The sequence below is a fragment of the Entelurus aequoreus genome, linkage group LG09 (genome assembly GCF_033978785.1).
Source record: "Entelurus aequoreus isolate RoL-2023_Sb linkage group LG09, RoL_Eaeq_v1.1, whole genome shotgun sequence".
Lineage (NCBI taxonomy): Eukaryota > Metazoa > Chordata > Actinopteri > Syngnathiformes > Syngnathidae > Entelurus > Entelurus aequoreus.
This window is the reverse complement of record NC_084739.1, coordinates 11,944,168-11,958,320: the sequence shown is the minus strand read 5'-3', so window position 1 is coordinate 11,958,320 and position 14,153 is coordinate 11,944,168. Positions and strand designations below refer to the sequence as shown.

Below are 14,153 nucleotides of genomic sequence, written 5' to 3'. Positions count from 1 at the left end.
AAGATCTTTTGTTCATTTCATGACGTCTCGCGGGCCAATATGAAGACGTCGGCCCTCAGGCCGCAGTTTGGACAATCCTGGTTTGTACGTACTGTTCCTTTTAATAGCTAAATGGTCTTGCACTATTGGTACTGTACACTTAAGTCAACGCAGTGGCTCCTTTTCTGCGCTTGCTGCATTCCCAATTGTGTTGCCACATTGGCCAATCGCTATCAACCCCCCCCCCCAACTCAATTAGCTGCCGTGCACGTATGTCACTTACCCTTTGTTCCCTCCCTTTTATTGATCAGCTGACACACGTTTATACTTTCCATTAAAAGGCCGATTGATTACAAGGAAGGGAGACCATAAATTGCAGCCCTCTGTGGACTCACACAACATCACTCTCCATAAGCGGGGCGCACTTGACTGTCCCGAAGAATATTTAACGCTGCACATTTTATCCAATCACTAATGGTCAAATGTGACATGCCGTCCCAGCATCATGCATTTACTTCTTCCTTGCCGCCTTGAAAGAGAATTATTTTTATCTTTAATTAAAAAAATATATATATTTACAGTGTCATTTGTATAAATATCAAATGTGATACAGACAGCTGTGCTGTATACTGTGAAACAGGGATACTTAACTAAATTGTTTTGGGGAACACATTTCCAAAAAGCTAAAGACCGAGGGGACTGGACTTCTCCTTCCACTTCTTATTTTGTATATATATATTTGATTTTGGTCTATTTATTTTGTCAAGAGTTACAGGAGCGCTCTGTTGTTTTTAAGGACCTTCTGCAAAAAGTTAGTCAAAGATAATCTCTATGACAGCACTCTAGTGTTTTTAAGAATCTGCTGCAAAAACGTGACTTTCTTACAAGTTTTTTGAGCTGAACACAAGCCACCAGTTGAATAGCTCAAATTATTCAAACGAGAGGACCTAAAATATAACCCTGAAGAACACCACTAACATACCCAAAGAAGTTGAACAAATGACTACTGACTGCATCGGAAGTAAACAAGCTACAGCAACACCTTAGTTACATAACATTACATATGTGGGGCGTGCCAGCAACTTGAGGGGTCCGGGTTCGATCCCCGGTTTCGCCATCCTAGTCACTGCCGTTGTGTCCTTGGGCAAGACACTTTACCCACCTGCTCCCAGTGCCACCCACACTGGTTTAAATGTAACTTAGATATTGGGTTTCACTATGTAAAGCGCTTTGAGTCACTAGATAAAAAGCGCTAAATAAATATAATTCACTTCACGTCACATAACATTACGAAAAAATGGGTAACTGTCAAAAAGGAGAGGACATAAAGGGGTGCTTTGAGGAATGCTTCAGATATGCAAAGTTTGGACCCCAGTATTGTATGTTTGCTAGCAGGGTTAAAATGGCAATGCAAGGTTTTGCCAATCTCCTTACACTGGTCCCAGTTGCTCTATGCAACAGGGGCACTCTAGTGTTTTTAGAAATGTGGCTGGTGTGGTGTCAGTCCTGGGCCGGACTTGGCCCCCGGGCCCGCAGTTGAATTGCCCTACTGTATAATCTCCATTGGACTGGCAATTACCCATTAGCTTTGGGAATTAGATTGGTATTTTATGTCCCTGCGCGCCCACGTTTAGTACACAAGGCCAAGCTAAACGTTGGTTGTAAAGATTACAGCCCTTTTGAAAATGTTTTCAGTCATGTGTACATAAATCCGGAATCAATAATAAACATTCTTTTAAATATTTAAACGTCTTAAAGGCTAATTTGCTAAAAGACAGAAGGCCTCTACTCGTGGAACGTTCGCTCCTGGAATACAAATTTGCCTTTCAATCTTGGCATGCTTAGCTCGTTGACCAATTACGACCTTTAATTCCCTTCCGCTCCAGTTGTAGTTCTTTCAGTGACAAAATGCTGATGTTGTCTGGTGTTTCCCATGTTAACCTCCTCTGTCTATTTTGTTAGCGCTGATTCAGCTGATGGCTGCTGCAGAAGCTGGCAGGGACGTGGCGTACTTCACATTTGGCGACGCTCATCTCATGCGAGATGTTCACGACATGCACACTTTCCTGACGGAGAGACAAGTCACTGTGGGTAAGGATGACCACGTTTGTTTGTTTTTTCTTGTTATGAAGGTTTTCTAATAAAGGCTGTGTGTGCTCTTCGAAAAAATGCAATCAAAATATTGACAAGACAGCAAACTATTGTTTCTAAATAACTGCATTTTTTGCTTTTTTCTGCCATGACGTGACTTTTTTGTGTCACTTATTTCAAAAGTAAGATTTAAGACCACTGAAGACTAGCTTTTACTATGAATTAATTAACGTGGACCCCGACTTAAACAAGTTGAAAAACTTATTCAGGTGTTACCATTTAGTGGTCAATTGTACGGAATATGTACTGTACTGTGCAACCTACTAATACAAGTTTAAATCAATCAATCAAAAAGCTTGAATCACAAGGACTAGCAGAATCACAAGTCACTGTGCTACGCTCATTGATTAAAAACATTTCCTAATGATTTTGATAACAGAACTACAAGTGGTTTGCTAATTAATGACATCAGTGATCATCTGCCAATTTTTTACAATCTACTACAAGAACAGGAATATGGATGACAAAAATAGATTTCAAAGACTACGCACAGAACAAAGTATGAATGACTTTAAGAATGATCTGAGAGAACAATGTTGGGACAAAATGTACAGTGAAGAGGATGTAGATGAAGCATATGATAAGTTCCTTAATACCTTCCTAATGCTTTATGACAAACACTGTCCTTGGAAACATCTTACGAAAAAGAAAAAAAAAAAATCAACCATGGATGACAAAAGATTTTGGAAAATGCTTGTAACAAAAACAATAGATCATATGAAACATTCATAACACAAAGAGAGGCAGGAAATAGGTACACAAATATAAAAACAAACTAAGCAGAATATTACCAACATGTAAGAAAGGATATTACAGTAATTTATTAGACACGAATAAAAACAACATGAGAGCAACATGGGGTATACCAAATAGTATAATTAAGAACGGTACTAAGAAAAATTACCTGCAATACTTTTTGGATGGAAGTATAAAAAAATGACAACATGAACGGAGTCGTTGACCACTTTAATACATAATTTGTAAATAATGGAACCAAGCTGTTGTATTACTGTAATTTCCGGACTATAAGCCGCACCCGACTATAAGCCGCACCAGCTAAATTTAGGGGAAAATACAGATTGCTCCATATATAAGCCGCACCCGACTATAAGCCGCAGGGTTTTGATGTGTAATTACCGTAGTATATAGGGGTTCCTGCTACCACGGAGGGGATTGTCGGGACAGAGATGACTGTTTGGGAACGCAAAGCGTCCCATTTATTAACAATAAATCTTTCAATCATTTAATCAAACTTTCACATCTTTGACATGGCAAACAGCATTCGTGCAGAGTACAAATAATACAACGGTGCAAAGTAATACAAAGTGCTCGCCTGTACGTTATCAAAATAACCAGCCTACCGGTATATGAAAAATCAGTCTTTAATCATTGTGTCATCGTCTTCCTCCTGCGTACTAAAACCACCGAAATCCTCTTCGTCGGTGTCGGAGAAGAACAGGCCGTAAATAAGCCGCACCCTTGTATAAGCCGCAGGGACCAGAACAAGGGGAAAAAGTAGCAGCTTATAGTCCGGAAATTACGGTATATATACTAGAACAGTCATATTTAGAAATATTTGATGAAAATTGTGTTAGAAATTGGGAACAATTATTAAAAATATGTGTTTGTTAGTAATTTAGACATATTAGGAAGGGACAGGATTAAAAAAGGTTTGCTGTTTCCGACTACATTTCAGGCGTGTTGTAATGAGAAATGGAAAATATGTGAGGAAGTTGCAAACAGCACCTGTCAACATTTGCATATTTGAAAATATTGGAAGTCTCCCGGGCAAAGTGGTAAAAATAAACAAATCGCAGACAAATCAGTTAAGCAAACAAAAAATATATATATTTACCGTATTTTTCGGACTATAAATCGCTCCGGAGTATAAGTCGCACAGGCCGAAAATGCATAATAAAGAAGGAAAAAAACATATATAAGTCGCATTTTTGGGGGAAATTTATTTGATAAAACCCAACACCAAGAATAGACATTTGAAAGGCAATTTATAATAAATAAAGAATAGTGAACAACAGGCTGAATAAGTGTACGTTATATGAGGCATAAATAACCAACTGAGAACGTGCCTGGTATGTTAACGTGACATATTATGGTAGGAGTCATTCAAATAACTATAACATATAGAACATGCTATACGTTTACCAAACAATCTGTCACTCCTAATCGCTAAATCCCATGAAATCTTATACGTCTAGTCTCTTACGTGAATGAGCTAAATAATATTATTTGATATTTTACGGTAATGTGTTAATAATTTCACACATAAGTCGCTCCTGAGTATAAGTCGCACCCCCGGCCAAACTATGAAAAAAACTGCGACTTATAGTCCGAAAAATACGGTATTTAATTTTGTTTCATTCGGCCCTGCATAGCTAACTTCCGGTTTCATTGTACTTCCGTTGTGTTTTCCAAATATTGCATGCGTTTTGTCGGTTTTTGTATGTTTTGGACGTTGTGTGCGTTTGTTAAAAAAAGACAAAAAGTCAAACTTTCCTGCTGCTCCGCTCGCCGCCTTTCCGCGAGGCGTCGAGTCCTTGAAAATTCGGGGGAGAAGGTGTAAATCTCGCGCCAGGCCGTACCCATATCCGCAGCAGGTCTCCAAGGTGAACAGCCTCTGGCATGTTAGAAACTTGTGTGCTGTGTTTTGTAAACTTGCATGTGTTTTAGCGGTTTGCGTGCGTTTTGAACTTTGCAGCGCGTTTGAACCTGTAGGCCACCGTACAATAAACCTCCATTTTGTCATGATATTTACAGAAAGTTGGGATTTTTAGCAGAGATGTCTTTCGTGTTGTCTTCATAGCCATCTTTGTCGCGTTTTTTAAAATTTGTTGGAGTGACGTAACATGAAACCTGCCGAGGCTTGTCGAGGGGACCAGATTGCTAAAGTAACGTCGGGGTTGGTGAGGATTTAATTTTTTTCGTGGAGAGCAAAATTCGGTAAAAAAACGTGACTAAGAAGACTCAGTGAGAGAAGTACAAAAATTGTATGCAGTGACATCCTACAGGAGAAATTGTTTAGAAATTCAAACAAATCCAGAACTCATTGTATGTTCCTGTGCGTTTCATTAAATGAGCTGCTACAGTCAATAAACAGGATTGGAGACAATATTCAGCTGCATTGAGGCTGTGTAGATGGAGATGCGTGTCCTTGCTGCCACCATTACTGGGCCAGTATGCATAAAAAAGCTGTCCCGTGTTTATGCTAAGTTATTACCCCTTATGGGCCGTGTCTTTTTCCTCAGCCCATTCATTCAGCCTCTGAGTGGATTACTGCTGACCCCAGCCTCTCCCGCCCTCCCCTGCTTTTCATTTTTCTCCCCCCGCTGACATTTATTGAAGCCTTTCAGAGAAATTCCCCCTTCAGCCATCCATTTCTTAAAGTGGCGCCGCGGTGCAGAAGATGACCGAGCACGATCTTAAACATGTTTTTTCTTTGGGCGTCATTTTCACCTCAACCTGTTTGTTCTCTTCTCTTTTCACCCCAAATCTCCCCTTTATGTTTCTCTCTGCGTTGTCTCCTCCCTTGTCTCCGTTTTCCCTCTTCTTCCCCTGTTCCAGGGAGGCTGTACAGTCTTTTGAACCAGTACTCCAATTTGGTTTGCAAGAACTGCCGCACGACGAGACCTGACGTCAGTCTCTACGCTTTCATCTACCAGAGGGTCTCTTCCCCTGCAACCGCCGATGCCTTGGACTCTGCTAAGGATTCTGGGATGTCCCCTGTAACATCAGACTCTCATTAAAAGAAAAGGAGGATGAACATCTTATCATCTACTTTGATAAGACTCCAGGTTCGCAAGCCTCAGTCGTGTACTTACAATCACTCTTACAAACAGGCCCTTCTAGGGTGCGTTCACACTTGCTATGTTTGGTTTGGTCAGAGAAAACTCTGTGTTTCTTTTACTCTGCCAGTACGTTTAGTCAAGTGTGATACGAAGAGATGAATTAGTCAAGTGTAATACGAAGAGATGGATTTCAGTGAACTCGTTTGAAGAGAGCTCCATTGTGAACGTTACAGGGACCAGAAGGCATGCAGAAATGACCAACTAATCTAAGACCAAACCCTCTCTGCTCTGTTGTCTCTCTGCATATGTGACAACAACACTCTAGAAAAATATTCTCTAAAAGCTTTTTGTGAGTATTTATCCTAGGAACAGCATTTTTGGTTAAAATGCTTGAGTTACACCTAAGGCTGCAACAATTAATTGAAACAAACTTCGATTTATATTCTGTTGTTTTGATTAATTGTTCAGTGAGTGTTACTAATAACAATCAATCAAATCCGGATCAAATGGTTTAAATAAGCAGACATTAGTTTCTGTACGACCGCTGCAATAGAGCGCACATGAGAGCGGTGGCAAGGGTGGCGTGATCTATGTGGAGGCAAACAGCTTTTTTTCTTACCAACACCTGTAAAAAGTGCAATTTCAATGTTGTTGATGTGCAGTTATTATAAAATAATAAATGAAGGTTATGGTAAGCCGAAAATTTTTTATTTAAACATATTTCTTTAAATAAGCATTGAGGCTATTGAGTGGGTTTTATCTGATTAGTTGAATAATCGAACAAACTAAACAATAGATTATTCAGTGGTGGGCCGTCAGGGCCAGCTAGCCCTTCTCTGCTAGCCTAACATAACCAGAAATCATGATCATAATTAAAGATACAATTATTTTTTAATTTACTTTCCCTAAATATCTAAAAATATTCATATTCTCTTCATGTCATATTATGCTCCTTCCAGTGCTGTTGTTTTTAGGTTAGAGTTTTTGTCCAATCAGAATTCAGCTACCTTATGTTGTGTAAGGCCTAAGGCCTTCAGAATCAACAATGCAGGCGTCTGTGCACTGTAAGTGAACGGACACATAGAGTTGATAGACAATTGCGATAGCCAATCAGATCACGAGTTGTTGTCGGTAAGGCCTTCTAGCTGGCCTCACGTTGAACATGACATTTACGCGTACTGTGATTGGATACTCACTTGGGACCGTTAGTGGTTGAGTTTGAGAACACAGAGTTGATAAGACAGTCGCGATAGCTAATCAGATCACAAGTTGTTGACACTAGCCTATCTAGGTACCATGATGTTAACGAGACTGTGATTGGATACACACTTGTCATTCCAAAGTGAAAATCCATTCACAAGTTGCAACTTAGCAGGAAGTGTTGACCCACAAAGAAGGAGAACAAAATGTTGATTAGGTGGCAGATATATATTTGCAAGGCCATTTTCAAAAAGGATAGAGAAACTACATCTTGTGAGACCATGTCGGCGATGAAATGCCCACCATTACCACTCGAATCAACCGACTACGAGGGGTACCACTGGCTTATACGGTGTCGAATGGATGCTACAAATTGTGAGTTCAAATATTGAATTTCTTTATTTTTTTCACGTTTAATATGTTTTTTGCAATTGTAATTTTGACAGTACCACATAAGATATGTTTTAATTGCTGATGCGGGTTTATTGATTTTTAAATGCGCCAGAAAATAACCCGTTTTGTACACTGTTCAGGTGATTCAATGCCCAGTAGGGCGTAAATTTGTTCCTGTATAGTACCGTATTTTTCGGAGTATAAGTCGCTCCGGAGTATAAGTCGCACTGGCCGAAAATGCATAATAAAGAAGGAAAAAACATATATAAGTCGCACTGGAGTATAAGTCACATTTTTTGGGGAAATTTATTTGATAAAACCCAACACCAAGAATAGACATTTGAAAGGCAATTCAAAATAAATAAAGAATAGTGAACAACAAGCTGAATAAGTGTACGTTTTTTGACGCATAAATAACCAACTGAGAACGTGCCTGGTATGTTAACGTAACATATTATGGTAAGAGTCATTCAAATAACTATAACATATAGAACATGCTATACGTTTACCAAACAATCTGTCACTCCTAATCGCTAAATCCCATGAAATCTTATACGTCTAGTCTCTTACGTGAATGAGCTAAATCATATTATTTGATATTTTACGGTAATGTGTTAATAATTTCACACATAAGTCGCTCCTGAGTATAAGTCGCACCCAAACTATGAAAAAAACCTGCGACTTATAGTCCGAAAAATACGGTATTTCTCCAGCAATGGTCATGTGGTGACATCAATGATGGTATTTTGAGAGGTAATCCTTGAAGTCGGACATCACTGAAGGCCTAGGTGGGAAACGCACGGCCCGCCACTGAGATTACTCGATTACTAAACTAATCGATAGCGGCAGGCTAATATAACACAAAAGCTGCCCAATCAAGTCCTTTACTTTATGGGGGTTCTTTACTGTACAGCCTTTGGTCCAAAGACAAAAATACAAAGCGAAAATGCTCACCATCTATGTTTCACTATTTTTTAAATTGGTTTAATCACATTTAAGAATTTGGATTATTTGCGATTAATCACAGTAAATTACTTGCTTACTTTATTAAAAGCAACCTAAATAAAGACCGAATGCAATTGTATTGTCAGAATGTCATGCAGAGCCATTTTTAAGTGATTTATTTGAATACATTGCATTTATTTGAACAAAAACCTAGTAACAGTTTTATCTCAAGTTCAGTCTGGGTTTATTTTGATGTGAAATTTGCCAACGAGCACACCATTTTGCACGGATTTATGCCTTGACCTGATCACTGAGCATAAAACAACCCTTTTAGATGACCATTTTAGGTTACACTGAAATACCTTGTACGGTCTAAATACATTGTGATTAATCCGATTAATGCAATATTAATAGTTATCTTGTTATTTTTAAAAGCCCTAGTTTATATGGTTTATTTTTTAGTCGAGACCCTAGGGCTGCAACTAACAACTAATTTGATAATCGATTAATCTGTTGAGTATTACTTCGATTAATCCAATCCAATCCACTTTATTTATATAGCACATTTAAACAACAAAATGTTTCCAAAGTGCAGCACAACGATATTAAAAACAATATTCAAATATTATCCTTAGCTCCACCAATGACTGAATAAAAACAAAAAATAAATACATATAAAACCAATATATATTAAAAAAAAACAATTTAAAATAAATATGATTAAAAATTATTTTAAAGGGTAAAACCAATTAAAACAGTAAATAGAAATCAACATTTTAAAAACACAGAGGACCACACAACTTACGTAGTGTTAAAAGCCAAAGATTAATAATCGGGTAAAAGAGACAAACTACATTTCTATCCTTTCCAGTATTTTATTGAAAAAAACAGCATACTGGCACCATACTTATTTTGATTATTGTTTCTCAGCTGTTTGTAAATGTTGCAGTTTATAAATAAAGGTTTATAAAAAAAAAAAAAGTAGCCTCTGCGCATGCGCATAGCATAGATCCAACGAATCGATGACTAAATTCATCGCCAACTATTTTTATAATCGATTAGCTGTTGCAGCCCTAGACTCAAGAACTGAACCACAAGTGTGAACGCAGCCTAAGTTTGTGATCCCAACAAACAAACTACCAAAACACAGACTTGCCTTTTCTCGCTGGAGAGCCTTCTAGTAGTATTTGACATTCATAGCAAGAGTAAATCCTTTTTACTGTTCGTCCACAGTGTTCACTTTTTGCTCACGAAAGGTTGATGAACCCCAGAATGTCCCTTTTCCAAAGCATATCACCAACTAGACTCGACTCTCCACCCGAAAACCGAGCCACATTGAACGCATCATCCATGAGACGGGCTGAAAAATCAAAAACAAGACCGGTTTCTTCTGTTTACTTTGTACGTGGTGTCTTATCGTTGTCATTTCTAGAAAACGTTACAATGTCGGATAAGAAAATAAGAAATTATTAGAAGTCATGGAAGTCGTACTTTGTACTGTCCAATGGAAAAGCTGTTTTTCCCATGCGTGATGGTACACACATTTTCAGGATTTGACAACATTATTATCAGTATATTATTGCTCTCTTGTCTTCTATTTAGCTCAAAAGAAGCGCTGAGTGACTGAGAGGCGCCACACACTAGTCTATGCATGGGTAATAAATAATAATCATCAAATTATTGGGCACATTCCGTATATGCTGCTCTTGTATACCCTCTCATTTTCTTTTCTTTTTTTACCCCCAACACTCGCCATTCAAAACCGTGACTGAAATGAAGAGTTTATTGTTTATACACCACTTTTTTCTAAATTATTAATTGCTGTAACTGATGGGGTGTGCAGTATAGACACTATTTAATGGTGCTTTGGTTGCATATATGTTGACACCTGTGTTGCTTTAGTACTGTACTGTAGAGGTTTCAGTTGCACTGTTTTTATCATTTCTTAATTAAAACATATCCTGTTCATATTGTATTTCTCTGTCATTTTCTCTGAAATGTTTTTTTTTTTACATCCCTTACATTTCAGCTACCATTGAAGGCACAACACTATAATGAAACCTAAAGATATGTTTCCTCAGCAATGTTAAGTTAAAGTACCAATGATTGTCACACACGCACTGGGTGTGGTGAAATTTGTCCTCTGCAGTTGACCCATCCCCTTGTTCACCCCCTAGGAGGTGAGGGGAGCAGTGGGCAGCAGCGGTGCCGCGCCCGGGAATCATTTTTGGTCATTTAACCCCCAGTTCCAACCCTTGATGCGGAGTGCCAAGCAGGGAGGTAATGGGTCCCATTTTTATAGTCTTTGGTATGACTCGGCCGGGGTTTGAACTCACAACCTACCGATGTCGCAGTCCATGTTGGAATTACGTTTCCCCTTAATGAACCGCGGCTCTTCAGTGCAACCCTGTAGCAAAATTTTTGACTGTACGCAAGACAGAATTTTCTCTTGTTTTGACTGCTATTTAGACAATAATGGAGTAATTTGCAATGGACAACATATCTATACTACTGTAAAAGTTGTACACCAGGGATATTCAAATGTTTTGGGGGCCACATTTTACGGAAAGTTAAGGACCAGGTGACCGGACTTCTCGCTTTTATTCCGGAGAACCAGCCGACATTTGATTTTGTCTATTTATCTTGTCAGAGTTACACTTCTGCAAAAAAGCTAGTCAAAGATCATCTCTTTGCACGCCTTCACCACTGCTTCAATCCCTTAGGGGTGAGGGACGACTGGGCAGCGCTTGGATAGCAGCAGCCTGCCTCCTTAGCACCCAGTCCCTCCTCTCTGTTGCAAGTCTTGTGAGTTCTTTTTACCTTGTTTGTATGCTATGGCTATTGAGGTTGTTTTTCCTGGCCTCAGTCTGGACCCCATCCCCGGTAGTCCAGCCTTATACTCAATATTTATACTCAAAGTTTACCGGTTTTCCACCTTTTTAAGGAGTGCCGGAAGTTGGCTGACCCGTCAGCGGTCCTGTTCTGTCTCCCTGTAATATTTGTCTGCTCCTGATTTGGACTGTGCTGAAAACTGAATTTTGATTCCTTGGATGTCTTGTACATGTGAAGAATTGACATTAAAGTTGACAACATTTTAAGAATCTACTGCAAAAATATGCGTCTCTCACCCAAGATTTTTTAACTGGACTCGCGGGTTACTAGTCGAATAGCCCAAATGGGGGAAAAAGAGAGGACCTAAAATGGAACCTTGAGGGACACCACTAGGAGAACTAAAACAGTTGAACAAAGGACTACTGACTTAATCTGAAATAAACAAGGTACAGCAACACCTTAGTTACATAAATCACATTATGAATAATAACTTGCTATCAAGGAGATGACAAAGCGGTACTTTGAGGAGCGCATCAGCTATGCAAATCACAAGTTTGGACGCCAGTGTTCCGTGTTTGCTAGCAAGGTTAAAATATAGATGCAAGGATCTGCAAATGTGCTGTAATATTTGCACAGATTACAAATATTAGGTCTCAAATGGCTATGCTGATGTTAAATAGCAGACAGCATCAAGAAATGATCTTGGATTATTCTATAACCAAGAATGTATCGGGGCGGCGGCAGGTCCGCAGCAAAGAAAGACCGGCGGAAGAGCTTTTTTCAAAGGAATTTTCTGACGAAAATCATGGAAACAAAACGTTTGAATGCCTCGAAGATCATTCATAAGGCTGTGGATTGATGGAAGGAGTTTTAAATCCGAAGGAAAAGACCGTTGGTGCCCCGACTGATATCCAGAGGAAGGTTGCTACTGTTCTGGACTATCTTGCCAGTTGTGCGGGAAGTTGACCAGTTTGCAGTGCACAAATACAGCATGAAGAGGTTTGTGTACACTTTATTATTCACCTTTAATTTACCTGCTTCATCATCTTTCATCTCTGTTGTATTTTGTTCAACCTTCTTAAATAAATCTCTGTTTCTTCGTTTCTGTCATTGGTGCCCTTCAAAATGTTTTGTTCTTTTAATTTGTGAAGCCAATACAAAGTCTCCTCCTCATTACAGTTTTTATTGAATGGTATCTGCTTCCGGGTTGTATCCCGCACGTTGAGGCTGGCGCATGCGCGATACGAAGGGAAGGCAACACATGATGTAAGTGTCTATATTAGCCTACTATCGAAATGCCTTAAAAAGTCTTATATACGTGTTATAATGAGGGCAACACATGATGTTAAAAAGTGTCTATATTAGCTATATTAGCCTACTATCAAAGGCTAAAGCAAATCTTTGTTGGCAGAAATGTATTTTAATTTGTATTCTACACATTTTTGCAACATTGGAAATCATTAGTAAAATCAAGGCTTCTCAGAGGGTGAGATAACTCCTGGAAATGACTGTCTTAGAATGGCCAAAGGTATGGATGTGTGTGTCCAAGTTTAAGGAAATGGCAGGCTGTCTTCTTCCAACTGATTTTTTTTTACAATCTTTGCAAGCTGGATAACATTTTCTGTGGTCTGGAACAACATGGCACACAAACAACTATGAGAAATGCAGCCAATATTACATACAGATAATGTGTGGTGAGACATGCAAATATAAATTAAATACACAGAGGACATAAGTAAAGGAAATTCAATGAGCTCAAATATACCTACAAACGATGCATTATGATGCAATATGTGCATGCAGTTAGCCGAAATAGCATGTTAGCATCGATTAGCTTGCAGTCGTGAATTGACCAAATATGGCTGATAAGCACGCCAGGAAATCAACAAAGCTCACTTTTGTGCATTCACGCACAGCATAAAACGTTTGGTGGACAAAATGAGACAAAGAAGGAGTGGCATGAAACACGTCTTTCTGTGGCAGCATCGGAGAAAGTTGGACATGTAAACAAACTACGATGAATTCAAAGATCGCTGAAATTAGTAGGACAAAACGGTACTCATCAGTGAATCATGTATAACAAACAGTGATATTTCTAACAATTAGAAAGGTTGTGTCATGTTTGTTCTCCTACAGAAAATGTATTAAAACAAAAAATATATTTTTTTCTCCATCTTTTTCCAATTTCCCACATCTCTGTATGAGGTTCAGGGAGCCTCTCGAGCGGCGCTAAAGAGCCACGGGTTGCTGACCCCCGCCCTAGAGAGAAATGGTTTCCAATCGCATGATCCAGGTGTGTTAGTCCGACTTTTGAAAAGTCGGATTAAGGTGTTTCCATGGGCTCTGGAGCCGAACTATTTGAGAAATCAGACTGATTTAGTGCATGGACACGTACTGAGTGCTCCAAGTTACTACTCAGTGGCCTGAGATCGGTAGGTCATGAGTGTAAACCCTGGCCGAGTCATACCAAAGACTATAAAAATGGGACCCGTTACCTCCCTGCTTGGCACTTAGCATCAAGGGTTGGAATTGGGGGTTGAATCACCAAAAATAATTCCCAGGCGCGGCCACCGCTGCTGCTCACTGCTCCCCTCACCTCCCAGGGGGTGATTAAGGGCGTTGGGTCAAATGCAGAGAATAATTTCGCCACACCTAGTGTGTGTGTGACAATCATTGGTACTTTAACTTTTAAGTTCCTCTAAGCAACTGTTGCACTCTAGTGCTTTTAGGAAATTGCTTGTCTCCCAAGTCTTGAACTGAACTCGGGGGCACTATGGTGTGATTCCCGGGCCACCAGTACACGGACTACTCTTAGAAGTAATGTCCTTTGAGAAGATGTACATTAGTAAA

The 14,153-nt window shown here is 39.3% G+C and overlaps 1 protein-coding gene across 3 annotated transcripts in view; it reads left to right on the top strand.

The window, feature by feature from the left end:
• LOC133657117 (poly(ADP-ribose) glycohydrolase-like) overlaps nt 1-10,465 on the top strand; it is a 52,079-nt gene extending 41,614 nt beyond the window's left edge. The window contains exons 17-19 of one of the 3 annotated variants that reach the window (XM_062058061.1): nt 1,942-2,070; nt 5,710-5,939; nt 9,705-10,461. In XM_062058061.1, coding sequence (XP_061914045.1) covers nt 1,942-2,070; nt 5,710-5,891 — 311 coding nt within the window. In that variant the 3' untranslated portion in view covers nt 5,892-5,939; nt 9,705-10,461. Of the gene's footprint in view, nt 1-1,941; nt 2,071-5,709 lie in introns of all 3 variants that reach the window. The other 2 variants (XM_062058060.1, XM_062058063.1) reach the window with 2 other exon arrangements.
• Nucleotides 10,466-14,153: the final 3,688 nt, after the last annotated feature.